At 45.6% G+C, this 17,941-nt stretch overlaps 1 protein-coding gene across 1 annotated transcript in view; it reads left to right on the forward strand.

Moving 5' to 3' along the window:
* The first annotated feature begins 402 nt into the window (after positions 1–402).
* Positions 403–17,941, forward strand: part of FAM20A (FAM20A golgi associated secretory pathway pseudokinase) — a 56,087-nt gene continuing 38,548 nt past the window's right edge. Inside the window, exon 1 of the mRNA XM_026678807.2 lies at positions 403–1,465. Within this exon, the coding sequence (XP_026534592.2) occupies positions 1,113–1,465 (353 nt within the window). The 5' untranslated portion in view covers positions 403–1,112. The remainder of the gene's footprint in view (positions 1,466–17,941) is intronic.

A 17,941-nucleotide genomic window follows, 5' to 3' on the forward strand; every position in this document is an offset into this window, starting at 1 on the left:
CCATTGGAATAGCTATCAGCCGTGCAGCCACCCCAAATATGCCCTTCAAGCCACCTGTCCTAGCACAGAGTCGCCCGAACTGATGGGCTTCTCTCATCTGCGCTGCTTAGCATGGTATCTGGATCTGCCCAATACGCTGAAACATGAGCTGATCCAATGGACACGATACATTTCAACCACTATCCAAGCCGGGTTGGGAAGAAAAACGGCTTTTAGGTCTTGATTTAACCTGGTTTAACCACGCGATGCAAACAAAGCCAATGAGTTCCAAAGCCAGACTTTGTAAGTTGACACGCATTTGGAAGAGGTCTCTTCACGAGAGCCGGAGCTCGTCTTTTCCCACGCCTTAAAATCTGGCCTTCCCGAGAGCAAAGGGAGGGCCCAAAGCTCTCGGTTCCCGTTCCCTCTCTAACGGGGCTTTCTTAAGCAACAGCCCCGGAGGAGAGTCGCCTTCGCCCAGTGCAATGACCGGCCCGGAGTTCTTAAACTTGGCGCTCGCGCTCTCTTTCGGGCTGTCTGCTCCCTGCCTTCGACGGCCGCCCGGGCGCTTTCGGCTCTCGCTGCCCACCCAGCCGCCTCCGCCTCGCCCGGGACGTTTCAGCAAGACCGGCGAGGTAGGGAAAGAGAACAGCCGGGGAGCAAAAAGGCCCCGATCTGAAGGCGCGACTGAGCTGCCGCCGCCGCGGTTTTGCTGAGCCGAGGTGGGAGGAGGAGGAGGAGGAGGAGGGTAGTAGGTGAGGCTGGTCGTGCCGGCTCCCCTCCCTTCCTCCCTCCCTCCCTCTCTCTACTCTTCCCCACCCCGAGCAGATCCTTCCAGAGGCGGCACGGTCTGCCTGCCTGGGGAGGGCAGCTCGGGAGAGGCGATCGGGCAAAGGTGTAGCCGGTCGCCCCTTCTCCAGAAGCGGGGTGCTGCCTGCCTGCCTCCCTCCCTCCCTCGGCCTCTCACCTGCTCCTGCGGCGCCAGCGGGGCAGAGGCCCCGTCCGGACTCGCCCGGGCTCCCAGCCAACGGTGCGAGGCTCGCCTCCTTCCCACCCAGCGCCCTCGCTCTGCCCGGGATCGTCCGTGCGCTGCCTTCACCCGGCCTGCCTCCCGCCCAGCGCCCGGGCTGACCATGCTGGGGACCCGCCGCGACCGGCTGTTCATCCTGCTGCTTTTCGGGGCGCTGCTCAGCGCCGATTTCTACTTCCACCTCTGGCCCCAAATGCGGCGCCGCCTCGGTCCGGCCAACACGGCTGAACCACGCTGCTCTTGCCCCGCCGAAGCAGCTGCGGCCGCTGGTCCAAAGCTCCGGACTCGGCCGCCCGCCAGCGCGTCCGCCAACCGGAGCAGCCAGGCCGACCCTTCCAAGCTGAGGCGGCTCTTCGCGCACCCGCTCTACAGCGCTCCCGAGAGGCCGGCAGAGAAGCTGCTCAACGGGCAGGAGACGCTGCGCTACTACCGGCGGAAAATAGCCCGTTGGAACAGGTGCGGGGTCCCGGACGGGGAAAGCGCGGATCGGGCACCTTGCGCGGAGAGCAAGACCCGCGTCGGAGGGCGGGGCGGGGGGGAACCCCACTTGTCGCTGCGATGTCTGGGGGAGCGGCTGGGGGAGGAAGGTGGGGCAGGGAAGCGCACGTGGGGGCGTAGCCCCGCGACTAGTTGGTTTCTTGGGCTCGCGCGCAGAAAGAGAAAGTTGTACCCACGCGCGCCTCTGTGCAAGGGCTGTAGGGGTGGGAGGAGGAGTTTGATTGCAAAGTTCCAAAGTCGTCTTCCTCAATCTGATCTTGGTTGCCAGCTGGTTGGCAAACTCAGTTTCAGTATCTCCGAGGGAATCTCTTGGCTAGCAAGAGCAAGAGCACTTAGACTACTATACCGCTTCACGGTGCTTCACCGCCTTCTCTCAGCGGTTTATTACAGCGTCAGCATATTGACCACACACACACCCCTCTTCATGGAACGGGCCAGAGGGCCTCCCCAATGGGCAAATATGTGCTGGGTCAGATTAGCGGTTTCCTCACTTCTGGTTGCACCCGGGCTTCTTATCTCTTTCCTTTTGACACTCCTTCCTACCCTGCTATCCGTGGACCTGTGCCTGGTCTCAGGCTTCATCCAAACAGGCCTATCCTCCTTCGGTGGCAAATCAGAGTTACGCTGAGCAACCTGCTAGCAGCTAGAATATTCCCGAGCAGGACAAGAGTGGTTTCTGCCCCATTAGCCAGCCTACCACCATCTGTTAGAAAGCATCATTTGCCTCCAACCATCCTCCTTCCTTCCACCCACCCACCCACACAAATATGGAGATATATTCCTAAGTCCTTGTTGTCAGAGCCCATTGTAGGAATCTGCTCCCCGTCCTATTTCTGAGCCATTAGAAAATAGCGCCCTTGCAAATGGGGTGCCAGTCCCTTCCCTGTTCCTTTACCCTTGGTTCCACCTCACTGCAGTCACCCGACTTCCCTCTTAAGGGGACTAAGCCTAACAGATTTTCCACACCTTAAGACTGAGATGGTGTTGTAAGAAGGAAACTAATCCCACTGTGATACCACTTTGGCTAAGAATGGCTTAAGGCTGTCACATTAAGGGGGCGCGTGCAAAAAAACAGAGCCAGCTTGGTGGGTGTGCTGTGGGCAAAGACCTGCTGAGATGTCATTCTTGGACATCGTTCTTCTGTAGGATGGGACCGACTGGGCTGCAGGGCAGGCAAATTTTGTGCGGCTTTCTTGAGCGTGAAATCCCAGAGCTGCTTGAAGCTGAGTTCGAGAAACCATGGGGCTCAGCAGCCAAAATGGCTCTAGCAGGGGGAATTGCACTCTCTGGAACCCACATCCCCTGAGAGAACCCACATTGAGGTGCAGAAGAGGTGCAGAACTTCTGGCTGGAGATGCATTATCTTGGGTGATAGTGGTTGGGAAGGAGTTTTTTTCTCATGTAAATTGTCCCACAATGAAGATACTGACAGCCCTTTGACTTATGACCACAATTGGGAACAGAAGTTCCCTTTCCAGTGAGTCACACCCAATTTCACAAAATTTTTGGCCACAGCTGTTAAGCGAATCATATGCCATTGTTAAGCTTCTTCCATTGGCTTTCCATTGTCAGAAGGTTGCAAATGGCAATTATATGACTCCAGGCCTTTGCCACAGTCATAAATGCATGCCGGTTGCCAAGGGCCCGAATTTTCATTATGTGACCACGAGGAAGCTGTAAAACAGTCATAAGCACAGGTCGTCACTTTTTCCAGTGCTGCTGTAAACTTTGAATGGCCGCTAAATAAATAACTGTTTTAAGTCAAGGACTACCCATGTCTGGAATAGAGAAAGGGTAGCCAGGTTCAGGCATTTGCCTTTAAAAAAAAAAAAAAAGCAATATCCTGAGGACATTAAAATGGGAGGGGGGCAGGAAATCAAATTCAAGTCTCTCTTTTAGGATTATAGCAGGGATCTCTAAGCTTGGCAACTTTTAAGACTTGTGGACTTCAACTCCCAGAATTCCTCAGCCAGCACGGTTACAGCCAAAGCATGTCTGGCTGAGGAATTTTGAGCGTTGGATATCCCTGGGCTATAGGAAGCCGCCTTACAGAGTCAGACCTAACAAGCTGCCTAAACAAGCAGTGGTGGGATTCAAAAAAAATGTACTACCGGTTCTGTGGGCATGGTTTGATGGGCGTGGTGTGGCTTGGTGGGCGTGGCAGGGGAAGGCTACTGTAAAAATCCCCATTCCCTCCCCACTCCTGGGGGAAGGTTACTACAAAATCCCCATTCCCTCCCCACCCCACTAACCTGCTTTCCAGCTCCGTTCTCCTGTGCACGGTAACAAAAGAAGACCCAGCTCATCAGCTGGGACTCGGGAGGCAGAGAATAGATGGGGGTGGGGCCAGTCAGAGGTGGTATTTGCTGATTCTGTGAACTACTCAAAATTTTTGCTACCGGTTCTCCAGAACTGGTCAGAACCTGCTGAATACCAGCTCTGGTTCCAAGTTATATTCCCAGGATTCTGAGGCAAGCAGGTTCCTCAAAGAACTGGTTTATTGGAAATATCATATTGGCACACTCTGGTGAAAACCGACTCTGAATATTCCCGCTGTTTTTACCAAGTTAAAGTTTTTCCCCTTCCTCCAACAGTCAGTCACTTGGCCCAATCATCGTGCTGTCCAGTTGCCTGGTAACATCACTCCACCTCTCTTCGACCCCCTTTGGGCATGTCCTTGGTTCCCAGGAGAAAGTATTTTGTTTTGGCTACAACCCGCCTCCCTCTATCTCTATTACCCCCTCCCTAACCCTCAGCTCCAGTGTGGCAACACTAAAGCCTAGAAAATGGCCTTGCTCAGGCCAGCTTCAGGATGGACAACAGTTTTATCAACCTGCAAGTCTTCAAGAATCCAAGCTGGAGCCTTCTGACTCCATTGCAGAGATTCTAGAACTAGATTTGGTACCTTCTGCAGGCAAAGCTACTGATGAGCTATAGCCCTTCCCTATGTTAATTCTGAGTTGGTCTACATCAGCCTTCCCCAATTAAATACCTTTTTAAATATTTATAGGACTAGAGTCTCCCAGATCCTCGGCCTCCATTCCTACAGTCTCCCATCCTCCTCCTGTAGCCAGCCATTTACCATGCGAATGGCAAATTTTGGGAACCATAATCCCAATACTTATGAATAATATTATCAAGTTGGGAAAGGAGGATTACTGTGAGGTATGGCAAATGTCCCCTTTTCTGATAACTTTAACTCCAGAAGGACCTGTATTGGCTGCATTCTCCATGAGGAGTGCAAATGTGAATATAAATCTATTGATTCTATTCTTACTCGCCTATAAATAACATCAGTTGCTGTGTTAGCCATAAGCATTTAAAAAAAAAAAATTACTAGGTTAATGGAAGTCATACCAAATTGTTGCAAGTATCTGCATGACCTGAATGGCATGGGGTCAGGCATATGCAGGAGCATCTTTCCCTGAAGGTATCTGCCTGTCCCACAAGGTCAGATAGGGTTGGTGCAACCCCAAGTCCCTTAAATGCTGCCATCTGGTGGCACCCAAGAAGTGTGCCTGCTCCATAGTTGCCTCTACCTTGTGTGGAACACTCTTGTCCCAGAGATCCAGCAGTCCTCCATCCTCCTCACCTTCCAGAAGGCTATGAAGAACTGGGTCTTTCCCCCCACCACCCCCAAGCTTTGGGGGAGAATGAGGTTGAAGGCCAGCAAGGCAGAATGCTGATGGGTGAAAGAGTCTAACCCCCAAGGGTTTTATTGTTGGTTGTTGGTGGTTGTGTTTTATATCATTGTTTTTGAACTACCCAGGACTATGCTATCTCAAATGGGTAACTATGTATGTCTTATGAATGAATGAATGAATGAATGGGATTGGATTGGATTGGATTGGAATGGAATGGAATGGAATGGAATGAATGAATGAATGGGATTGGATTGGGTTGGATTGGATTGGATTGGATTGGATTGGATTTGAATGAATGAATGGATGGATGGATGGATGAATGAATGAATGAATGAATGGGATTGGATTGGAATGGAATGGAATGAATGAATGAATGGGATTGGATTGGATTGGATTGGATTGGAATGGAATGGAATGGAATGGAATGAATGAATGAATGGGATTGGATTGGATTGGATTGGATTGGATTGGATTTGAATGAATGAATGGATGGATGGATGAATGAATGAATGAATGAATGAATGGGATTGGATTGGAATGGAATGGAATGAATGAATGAATGGGATTGGATTGGATTGCATTGGATTGGAATGAATGAATGAATGAATGAATGAATGAATGAATGAATGGGATTGGATTGGATTGTAATGGAATGGAATGAATGAATGAATGAATGAATCTGTTCCAGATGAGTTGGAAGAAAAACATAGATGATCCTAGATCGGGAGTGTCAAACTCAAGGCTCGGGAGCTGAATCCAGCCCCTGGGATACTTAAATCTGGCCCATAGGGCCGCCCTCGAAATAGTGAAGGACTGGCCCACAGTGCCTCTACCAGCGAAAACGGAGCTCAGGAGGCCCGTGCATATCACCACCACCCCCTGCTCCCTTTTCACTGGCAGAGGGCAGCAGGAGGCCGTCACAACCAAAAACGGAGTGCGGGAGGCTCATTTTCACTGGCAGAGTGTTCGGGCCACCATGGACGCTCTGACACGAGTGACGTCAAGCTAGCCACCCCCACCCTGGGCCACACCCCAGCCCCCCAGGTCAAATACAACCCTGATGCGGCCCTCAATGAAATCAAGTTTGACACCTTCTGAGTTACATTGCTGAGCGGAGTAATGCAAAGTCTTCAGACTTGAAAATTCACTCTTGATGAAGACCAGAAAACTGTCGGTTGTGACAAGGAGGTTCACAAAGCTAGCTAGGATAAAGCAAATTGATGTCTAAATACTCCCATTTTGGGAAATATACGTTGCATCTGATTCTCATATACAAGTAGTCCTCCCCCTCACGAACCCAACTGAGCCTAAAATTAGTGTTACTGAGCAAGACAGTTATTAAGTTATTTTTGCTGCATTTTATGACCTTCCTTGTCATGGTTGTTAAGTGAATCACTGTGTTGTCAAGTTAGTAACCTGGTTGTGAAATGAATCAGGCTTCCCTATTGATTTCACTTGCTAAAAAGGTCGCAAAAGGTGATCACATGACCCAAAGACAGTGTAACTGCCGTAAAAATACATGCCAGTTGACAAGCCTCCGAATTTTGATCACATGGCCATGGAGGATGCTGCAACAGTTGTAAGTGTGAAAAGCCATCATAAGTCACTTTTTTCCAGTGCTGTTGTAACTTTGAATGGTCACTAAACAAATGGCTGCAAGTCAAGGATTACCTTCTTCCATTATAACAGTGTCTTATGAGCATTACCTATATCTTTTCTAAAAAAGCAAAATCAGCCATTACTATTTATTTTATTTTTATTTATTTGTTTTTGTCAATTGCTTACAAGATAATAGTTATAAGTAAAAACATAGTTATGAATACATGGATACATATAAGAAAAATAAAAGAAATAAAAGAAACAATAGGACAGGGACAGTAGGCACATTGGTGCGCTTATGCACGCTCCCTATAGACCTCTTAGGAAAGGGGTGAGGTCAATAGTAGACAATCTAAGGTTGAACATTTGGGGGTTTGGGGAAGAAACCACAGAGTCAGGTAGAGTATTCCAGACATTGACCACTCTGTTGCTGAAGTCGTATTTCCTGCAATCAAGTTTGGTGCGGTTTACCTTGAGTTTGTATCAATTGTGTGCTCTTGTGTTGTTATGGTTGAAGCTGAAGTATTCATTGACAGGTAGGACATTGCAATGTATGGTTTTATATACTATACTTAGATCGGACTGATGGCGGCATAGTTCTAGGTTTTCTAGGTCTAGAATTTCAAGTGTGGTGGCATAAGGTATTCTGCAATAAGTAGAGGAGTGTAGAACTCTTCTTGTGGAATATTTCTGGACTTTCTCAACTGTGTTAATATCAGATACGCAATGTGGGTTCCAGACTGATGAGCTGTATTTGAGTATTGGTCTAGCAAATGTTTTGTATGCTCTAGTTTTTAGTGTAATATTACCGGAGAAAAAGCTACGTAAGATTAGGCTACCATCCTATTTTAGAAAAAGTCACACTTTGCCCATTAGTGGGACCAGTTTAAATCCAGTGTCATCCTTATTGAAGCATTTGGTCATAATGAACATTTAAAAAGGAAGCTAAGCCTTTTTAGAGATGAATAGTACAGCTCCAAGATTCAGAACATGAAATCCATCCTTTTTGAACCGAGTATCTTTGGTAAGTTGACCTTTCAGAAATTGACAAGCTCTGTCTTTCCTTACTTCTTTTAAGAGACGATGACAGAGCCAAAATGTGACCATTAAACCAAGGTATACTTAAAAAGAGGAAAGCGGGGGGATACTGAAATGTGCTGAGGTTTATAACCACAGTGAAATTAAGGTGCACAGCTAAGGAGATTTTTCTAAAGATCTGAATTCGTCTTACAGTTGAATCCACAAAAGACTTGCACAATTCAAACAATCCTCCCTATCTATAGCATGTCAATCATTGGTGACCTTAAAAAACAGGGAGGTGAGGCACATTATGTAAGGCTTCCCTGTCTAGCCACAGCAAATCCTTCCTCTTCTCCAAAGCCTCCTTGAAAACCTAAGGAGAATATAATATAAAAAAAGAATGCTTACAGATGAAAAATGTAAAACATTGGTGTTTCACACTGCAAAAAGTCCTATTATGGTTTGTTAGCTTTTAATTTAGCAGCGTGTATGAGTCCAACCAATTGTGGCTTGTACACCTAACCGTGGTTTAATGTAGTGTAAGAACACAGCTGCTGTAAATCTGCAGTACAAGCAGTCCTCAATTTACAGTCACAATCACACAATTTCCATTGCTAAGAAAAGACAGTTGTTAAGTGAGTTTTGGCCCATTTTACAACCTTTCTCCCCACCATTGTTAAGTGAATCGTTGCAGTTGTAAAGTTAGTAATATGGTTATAAAGTAAATCTGGCTTCTTGATTGACTTTGATTGTCCGAAGATTGGAAAAGCTGATAACAAAAACCTGGGGGCATTTCAAACCATCATAATTACATGCTTGAATTTTGATCACATGACCCTGGGGGTGCTGCAAGTTGTAAATGTGAAAAGTGGTCATGTCACTTTTTTTTCGGTGCCATTGTAACTTTAAACGGTCACTAAATGAATGGATGTAAGTCAAGGACTACCTGTACATGCAGAAGGTTGGTTCATTTATGTAAATCAGGTTAATGCCAGGGGTGGGATTCTACCAGTTTCTGACAGGTTCTATAGAACCGGTTGTTAGGATTCTGCACAGTTCGGAGAACCGGCAAATCGTGCCCTTGACTGGCCCTCCCCCTCTCTGCCCAGTCAGTCCTTATCGCATATGCGCAACATTGCATACATGTCCGACATTGCTGACTGCGTTCTTCCCCTTCACTTCTTAAGGTATTTTTTCCCCTCCCGACAATCAGCTGTTCCTATGATCAGCTGTGACAGGATTCCCTTCACTTACTTACTGCGTCACCCAGGAGGCTTCCCTGAGGCCCAGGAGGCCCCAAAAATGGAGGGGGGCATAGCACTGGTGCCAAAAAAAGGGGAGCCACACCCACCCAGTCACATAGCCACACCCACCTAGCCATGCCCACAGAACCGGTTGTTACAAAATTTGCATTAATACATCTTCTTTATATACCCATGGAAAGCAAGACACACAGTTGTTTAGGGGTATTTTTATGTCTTTAAACTATGCTTATGTACCTAATTCTTTTGTTCACAGAGTGGTTGACAACATGTAATTTTGGAAAAAGAATTATAGATAACTATATAATACAAAAAAGAAATTACATAAAATAAATATGCCTTAAAAGCTGCAATATAGTGGGGAAATGGTTGTTTGATCTGGCTCTGGGGCTGCTATTATATCTGGCCTGCAAAATTCAGACTAGTCATTCAAAGGCAGCAAAAAGGTGCAAAAAAAACTGACATCGAAGTTTGTGTAACACTCAAAAGAGCAGAATAATATTTTCGCCAAGGCCATTGCCCTTCCTCACAAAGTACAGTTCTACAATCAAGGGGCACAATAGAAAATTTCTAATGTCATAAAGGATTTCTTGATTACCTAAAAGTATGGTTGTACTGTACTTGTGACATCAAGATATTTGGGTGCTGAGCCATTTAGGTTATAACACAAAGCATCAGTAGCTTTTATTGGGTTCTGAATCTAAAATTAAGTCAATTTAATGTGACTTAGAGCATTACATCCTCTTCCTGTTTCACAGAAGCCCTGAACTGCAATGCGTTGTTCCTAATACGGCAAGGTAATGTGTGAAAATGGAATGTATTGAAGAGCAACCATCAGACGGAGGGGTCAAACAGGGAATTAGTCTGGAATTGTTATATAAACACAAATTGACAAGGTCTGACACACACACCCCTCCTTGAATGCCATTGAGCCTTATCTAGTCTTTCCTAGCTCACAGTTGCCAGTCTGGGGAGATTTCTGTAAAATTGGCGCAGCGCAATAAAGTAGCTAATTTAAACTCTACACGTCTGTTGTTTGCACCTGATAGAATGGGTGTCACTTCTAGTTAGGACTGACCAGAATCTGAAAATATGGTTGCTTGTTAGTATTCAGATTCTGTCAGTGCTCATCAACAAGGGGAACCATTTGTTTTGCATGTCCTGTTTAAACATAGATGAGCAGCAGACGGGGGAGTATGAGTTGTGTGGAATAAGGATAAGTAATGTGGGCATCCATATTCATCAGCTGGAATGACTTAATACAGTACCATGTGAATGTACTTTCTTAAAAAACCAGGATTGAGGTTGGCTTATTTTGCGGTTTGCTCTCTGTTGAGGGCCTTGGCCCTGTCTTATCTCACAAGCAGATTATAGGGAGTAAAGTAATGGAGAAAAACAGCTTTTCCATGTTGCTGCTTATCAACTATTTCTTGGACCAAAGTCCTGTGGATTGCTCAAGCAGATACATCCAGGTCAGTGCATTTCCAAGGCCAGCCTTGGCCTGCTAAAATCCACACCGCGCAGAGGTTTAAATAAAAGCAAAGAGATTGCTGTTTGAGTAACGACATCTTTTCCAAATGCAGCAGTCAAGCTTGTTTAGCAACTTACCAGCTGCCTTTAAAGTGAACAGGGTCACTTTTGTCCTGCAGGAAAAGTCACCCTGAAAATCTTATGCAGGAGCCAAAAATCTGTCATGATGTTTGTCTGTGGCTTGGTCTTTAATCAGCACAGCTTATAGCTTAGACTTATATACTGCTTTGCAGTGCTTTACAGCCCTCTTCTCTAAGCAGTTTACAGAGTCAGCATGTTGCCCCCAACAATCTGGGTCCTCATTTTACCGATGAGTCAACCTTGAGCTATTCAGGATCGAACTGCAGGCAGCCGGCAGTCAGCAGAATTACCCTGCAGTACTGCATTCTAACCACTGCGCCACCACGGCTCTTAGTTTTGATGCCCAAGAGAACAACCTCCCCTTCCACAAACACGTACACACACACACACACACACACCTCAAAAATAGTATAATGTAAGAAGAACTGGTGTGAGATCCAGAGAGCCGATCAGGGAGCATTGCTGACCTTGTTTTGATTCAAGGAAACGAGTCTTCTGCTGAAGCAATTGAAATGTGACAGTGGAGATAAAGAAACTTGTCGCTTAGCACCAACGGCTCACGACAACAGAGATGAAAGACAAGCTCTTTCATCTGGCTTTTTGTTGTTGATGTTGTTACATATTTAAACATTTCTTCTCAACGATAGGTTTTAGCAAAATGCACATAAAATTACCTTGACCGTATCAGTTCAATACATCCCCCTTTAATATTAAAAGCACTATTTGTCAGGATGTGCCTTCGTATCTTCCTTGCAGCCTTCCTCGCAAACAATACATGTTCCATTACATGTTTGTCTTCATTGGAGAACGGGGGGAGGGGGGAAGGATTTTTAAAAATCTTTTCAGTTTCTTTTAGTTGGAGTAGAGTAGGGTCACCCTTCTTTTTTTCTAAGGGACACGTTCCCAGAGAACAAGCTATTAGATGGGACCGAGGCAAGCAATGAGTAGTGATAGAGTCAAAAGTAACATTTTTATTTTCCTTTTTCTGATATCTCTTTCCCTCCTCTTCCTTTCCTCTAAAGTAGCTATCCATAGAGAAAGATTCTTTATTAATTATTTATTTGGTTTGTATACTTCTTACTTCCGTCAAAGCCAACATGCAGCAGTTAACAAAAATGACAATAACAGTAAAATTCAACCCAAAGCAACCAACCTCCCAAGAGGGCCATTTTCCCTAATACCCAGGGGTGGGATTCTACCAGTTCGCACCTATTCGCTAGAACTGGTTGTTAACATTCTAAGCAGTTGGGAGAACCAGTTGTTAGAAGAAATTACTGGCCTAATCCTGTAAGGAAGGCAGGAAGGAAACATTCTGGTGTTGCTTACAGAAACTGCCTCTCCGTTAACCCTTGTTACATTCTTGGCAGGACTAGACTTCCTGTCACAGGAACTTCTCTGGAGTTTTTTTCCCCTCCTTTGCTGGTACTTTGCTTGTGTGGAGTGACCATTCAAAGTTACAATGGCACCGAAAAAAGTAACTTATGACCATTTTTCCCACTTATGACTGTTGCAACATCCCCACAGTCACGAGAGGCCAGGCGAGGAGATGCGTGCCTCAATGTGAGTGATATTGAGTTGGCCACGCCTAGCCAATAACATGACCACCAAGCCATATCCACCCAGTCACATGACCACCAAGCCATGCCCACCAACTAAGCCACGCCCACAGAACCGGTTGTTAAAAAATTTGAATCCCACCCCTGCTAATACCCCAGGTTAAGGTGCTGCATGTGTGCAATGTGGTGGCAGCTTCGAATAATATGTGTCAAGCTGGAAATCATGAGGTTCCAGTTGGCTCTGCCAGTCCAATTCTTGACCATTTTTCTGCCTGTCTATTTTTCCCCCCTAGCTTTAATGTGACTTCAGCCCTGCTACCGACAGCTTTTTGCTTTTTGCTTATGGCTTGACTGCGCAGTCATCCAGTCAATGTGCAGAGCGCACTCCTCCTCTGGCATTGATTACCCAATCCCTAGTTTCACAAACAGGATGAAAAGAATGACTGAAATCTTTAGTTATTTGGCTTGTCGTGTGTGCTTTTTTTTCCCTTTGTCCCTATGCTTAGGTGATCCATTGACCTAGTAAGTGGCTGAGCAAGCAACTTAAGAGATTCAAAGCCTCTTTACTGCCACCTAGGGGTAGAACAGCCAAACTGCTGAGCTGTGGGTGTAAAGCACTGAAATGACTAGCCCACCTCTGGCTTCGGCTTGTAACTGAAAGAACTGGGACATAGTATAGTACTGTGATGGCGAACCTACAGCACAGGTGCCAGAGGTGGCACGCAGAGCCCTGTCTGTGGGCACATGAGCCATTGCCCCAGCTCAGCTTTGCTGCGCATGCACGCCTCCCGCCGATCAGCTGGTCTTCAGGTCTCTGGCACGCATGCATGGGGGGGGGGGCGGGGTGCATGCATGGGGGACACATGCATATGTGGCAGGACAAGGCACATGTGTGGGGATGTGTGCACATGCACGAAGTGGGGTGCATGCATGGGGGACATGCGTGCATTGCATTTTGAGGAAGCGCGCATGCGCTTTGGGCACTCGGTGCCAAAAAGTTAGCCATCACTGATTTATAGTACTTTGGCATCCTCTGTGAGGGAATTCCTTTCCCAGTAGCCGTTGCTCCTAGGGAAGGCCCAACTCCTTGCAGTCTCTCATTAGATTATGTAGACATAGTCCTCTACTTACAACCATTAGTTTAGTGGCTGTTAGAAGTTACCACAGCACTGAATAAAGTGACTTACGACCATTTTTTACACTTATAACCAATACACCATCCCTGTGGTCATGTGATCAATATTCAGACGCTGGGCAACTGGCTTGTATCCATGACCGTTGCAGTGTCCTGGGGTCATGTGATTACGTTTTGCGACTTTCTGACAAGCACCGTCAGTGGGGAAGCCAGATTCACTTAACAGCGTGTTACTAACTGAACAACTGCAGTGATTCACTTAACAACTGTGGCAAGACAGGTCATAAAATGGGGCAAAACTCACTTAGCAACTGTCTTGCTTAGCAACGGAAATTTTGGGCTCAGTTGCGGTCTTATGTCGAGGACTACATGTATTTGAAATCATTTACACAGCCTTTTCTCAAACTCTACATCAGGGGTATCAAACTCAAGGCCCGGGAGCTGCTCTGAAAACAACGAAGGACTGGCCCATGACGCCTCTGCCAGTGAAAAAAGAGCCCTCCCAAGCTCCGTTTTCGCTGGCAGGGGGTTACAGGAGTCTGTCACAGCCGAAAACGGAACTCGGGAGCCCGTTTTTGCTGGCAGACCACTCAGGCCACCGCAGGCGCCCCTGACACAAGTGACGTCAAGCTGGCCATGCCCACTCTGGCCACACACACACACACACACACACACACACCCGAGGTCAAAAGCAATCCTGATGCAGCCCTCAATGAAATCGAGTTTGACATCCCTGCTTTACATGTTCCACAATTCTAATTGACTGGCTGTATCTCAGGTGCGCCCATATGGTCAACCACTAGGTGGCAGCCCAGAGATTTTTTTTAAAAAAACAACAACACCTGGTTCTTTGCTGCCAAGGTCAAACTGTCAACAGATACATATGATATCTAAGGATTTTTTTAAAAAATAGTCAACAATACAATGGGAAAAGAAAAAGAGGGAGAAATGCACAATTAACAGACATGCAAGGAGTATTTCCATATCCCAGATGTTGTTGGATGGGGCTGGAATTTTAACCAAGGGACGCCCCATTTGTGGCCTTTGGAATATTGTGCGTGGAAACTGTGTGACCTTCCATCCCATGTACACCGTAGAGGTACCCTTTGAGGGAGATGGGCAGTTTGAAAATCTAAATAAATAAATATAGTATGAAAGACTTTCCATGCTTCGTTGCCTCTTTGCCTTCTGGAATCTGGCCCCTCCCATCTGGGAATCCAGACTACATTCCACCACAGGTTGTGTTCTGGGATGCTAGCATGCAACTTCACCCGATCTGCTCTCCCCTACGGATTTTACTCCACTAGTCATTGTTGACTGTAGGGGGCTCATCTCTTGTTTCAAGGCTGTTGAGCAAGTGCTGTCCAAAGACATTTATGCAGACATGTGAGCAGCATGATGTCACGGAGCACTGTTACCACCCCACCTAAGTGGTACCTATTTACCTACTTGCGTTTGCATGCTTTCAAACATCTAAGTTGGCAGAAACTGAGACAAGGCCAGGAGCTCACCGCATCATGTGGAGCTCAGATTTTGAACCTTCATTTCTTATCTGCCATATAAGTAGATATTCTCAATGAGTCCCCTTTTATCGGTTGGAATTCTCAGCCAGCAAAGATTGCTTGGTTGACCTATGTTGGTACTGAGAGGAGACATTCACTGTTCATTTGCTCGGGAGCAACTGATCCGATTTCCCGTAACTAGAGACAAACCATAAATCCCATGTCTTTTTGATGAAAGCAAGGCCACTGAATCATAGTGACAATCGGAGCCAGCTTCATCATTAACTCCTTTGTAAAAAAGCAATGAGGGATCAATGACAACGGTTTTGTAGGAGCAGCCCTGAAAGGTTTCGTGAGGGAAGAAAAAGTGAAGTACTTGCAGGAAGAAGCATAGCAAAGCAAAAAAACAAAAGGCAAGCTCCGGGAGGAAAGAAAAAGAAATGTAAGCTGCCCAAGTAAGTTGTGGTTGCTTTTTGTGGGTTGCTGTTACAGAAAGGCAATTGGTTGATCAATTGTATCCATGTCAGAAAGTGACAGTTTGTTTTTTTTTCCAAGCTACTAGGGTGAAATGAAGCCTATCAGGATCAACCTTAATTTCACTTCAGACCAAAGAAATGTCTTACAAGAAAATAAAAGGAAGTCTCATCTGTCTTTAACCAATGGATAAGCATCTGTCATATAAAAACCAACCATAGCACCTTGGAAACGTGCCTGGGACAACCACCCAAAACAAAGCCATATTTTTAAACTAATGGAAATGTCTTGAAGCCTGTACTCGGGTATCGGGAATGTGATCCAAGATTATTTCCAGAATCCTGATGGCTTCCGGGCCATCAAAATGTTGCGAAAGAGTCTGTTGGTACGCAGAAACTTCATGCGGTCAAAAGCCAAATGTCGTCTCCGTGCAGTTGTGGGATTTACTTCAAGAATATTTTATCATGCCAAAACCCCAAAATCAGTTTGGAGTAGTAGTTAACGCTTCCAACTAGAAGCTGGGAGACCATGAGCTCTACTCCAGCCTTAGGCATAAAGCCAAGATGGGTGACTCTGGGCCAGCCACTCTCCCTCGGCTTTAAGAAAGCAAGGAATGGCAAACTTATTCCCCAAAACCTTGCCAAGAAAATGGCAGGATCTATTCCAAGCAGTCATCAGGAGTCAAAACCTGACTCAAAGGTGAGCCCATACAAAAGACCACCCTGAGTTAGTAAAAAAATATAAATATATTCCCCCCTCCTTTTCCTAATAGAAAATGTGTTCTTAAGAGCTGTGTGGCTGCAGGGTGCACTTTCTAAGATACACAGCAGTGATGGAGGGATGGACCACTAGAATTTCTGCTTGTCACTTGACGGTTCCTTCACTTTTCTTAGAGGTTTTGGACTTACGATTCAGACCATCCATGCTCCAAAAATGATTTGGAAGAAGTCTTCCAAACAGCACAAAAACGCAGCCGCTCCCTGTGATTTACTATAGCAGGTTATTATCAGGCATCTGGGCAAGCTTTAAAACCGATGGTGCTACATCAGTTCAGGAGCTGACTCATCGAAGTCACTCTTAAAGGAGTAGCAACTCTCAGGGTTGCAGCAGAAGTTGGTGAAAAAGAGGTTTGGTATTTCCATTTGGTATGTGTTTATAGCTATGTACAAAGCCTATTTTCCCCACAGGAAAGGGGATTGGAGATGAAAGAGTCTGATCACCAAATTGCTAAGCCCAGAAATTCTCCTACATTTTTCCCCCCTACCAAATCTCATGCAATTTAGTGAAGATGAATTTGCTTTAGAAATTCCTTCAAGGGCAGAAAAGAGCATTTTGCAGAAAGACTCAGAAACGGATGATGTTCCCTGCCTTTTGTTTAGTTATGGTCAAAAGTGCAGGTGAAGTTCTTGCACTGTCTCTATACTATCCATTTCTCCTGCAGCTTCTCATACTTTCATTAAATCCCAAGAGAAAAATCCCACGAGGGAATCCCTTCTCCCCTTGGGATTTTTCAGTAATAGTACTACCGTCATTGTTAAAGAAGAACCTTGCAGTAGAGAAAGTATGGGAGAAAAACTAATCAAGGAGAGAAGCAACCTAGAACTAAGAAAACATTTCCTGATAGGTAAAACAATTAACCAATGGGACAACTTCCCTCCAGAAGTTGTGGGTGTTCCGACACTAGAACCTTTTAAGAAGTGATTGGACAACCATTTGTCTGAAAGCAGGTTAGAATAGAAGACCTCCAAGGTCCCTTCCAACTCTATTCTGATTGAAATGGCCATGGTTATGCGGCAACAGTGTAAAAAATGGTCATAAGTCACTTTTTTCAGCCCCGTTGCAACTTGAAAAAGTGACTAAATGAATGGTTATAAGTCAAAGATTATCTATACTCATTCCATCCATCCTGGAGAAAAAAAGCTCTTCGATTGAGTTTCTCCTCTTTTCTCCTTTTCTTTCTCTTATCCATTGCAGTTGATTTATCCTTTGCAATTTTCTTTATGTTTTTCTTTTTTGGGGAGGTGGGGGGGTGGGGGAGGCTTTTTTATTAGCTGCCAAATAAATAATCTGCCAAGATTATTTCTGTGCGGTCTGGGCCAGCCATTTGCCCTGGTGTGACTTAGCTTTGCATCGTATTCTTTGGGTGTGAGACACTATTGATTACCCTGCAGCTGCTTTGTAAAGCAATATATGGCCTTCATAAACTGGGATGCCATTCAGAGAAGTTTAACAAGCTGTGTTAACGTTAGACTTGTCTGGGTTTTAATGCTGAGCTGCAAATAAAGCAAGAACATGTTTTGGAAGACTGAATTCTTATACACTAACGCCTGAGATGCATCCCGATTCATAAATTGTGTTGCTGACACTTTACGATCTCATAAACGGAAAGCAAAAGGCAGACAAACGGTCTTGAATCTCGAGGGACTAATAATTTAAATCACCGAGGCACAACTTAATTCAGGCTGCAGTTACACGAGAATCTTCTTACCTGCATATCCCAAGTAGCAGGCGAAAATGAAAAGCGCAAAGAGAAAGCCCGGTCAGAAACCTGAAAAGAAAAATAAAGCAATCAAATTCTCTCTAACTCATTTTATATTCATGTCAAGAGCTGTGGCAAGCATCTGAAAACAG

Source organism: Notechis scutatus, chromosome 2, assembly GCF_049901735.1.
Source record: "Notechis scutatus isolate UNSWTSFEM ecotype Mainland chromosome 2, rNotScu1.2, whole genome shotgun sequence".
NCBI classification, from domain to species: domain Eukaryota; kingdom Metazoa; phylum Chordata; class Lepidosauria; order Squamata; family Elapidae; genus Notechis; species Notechis scutatus.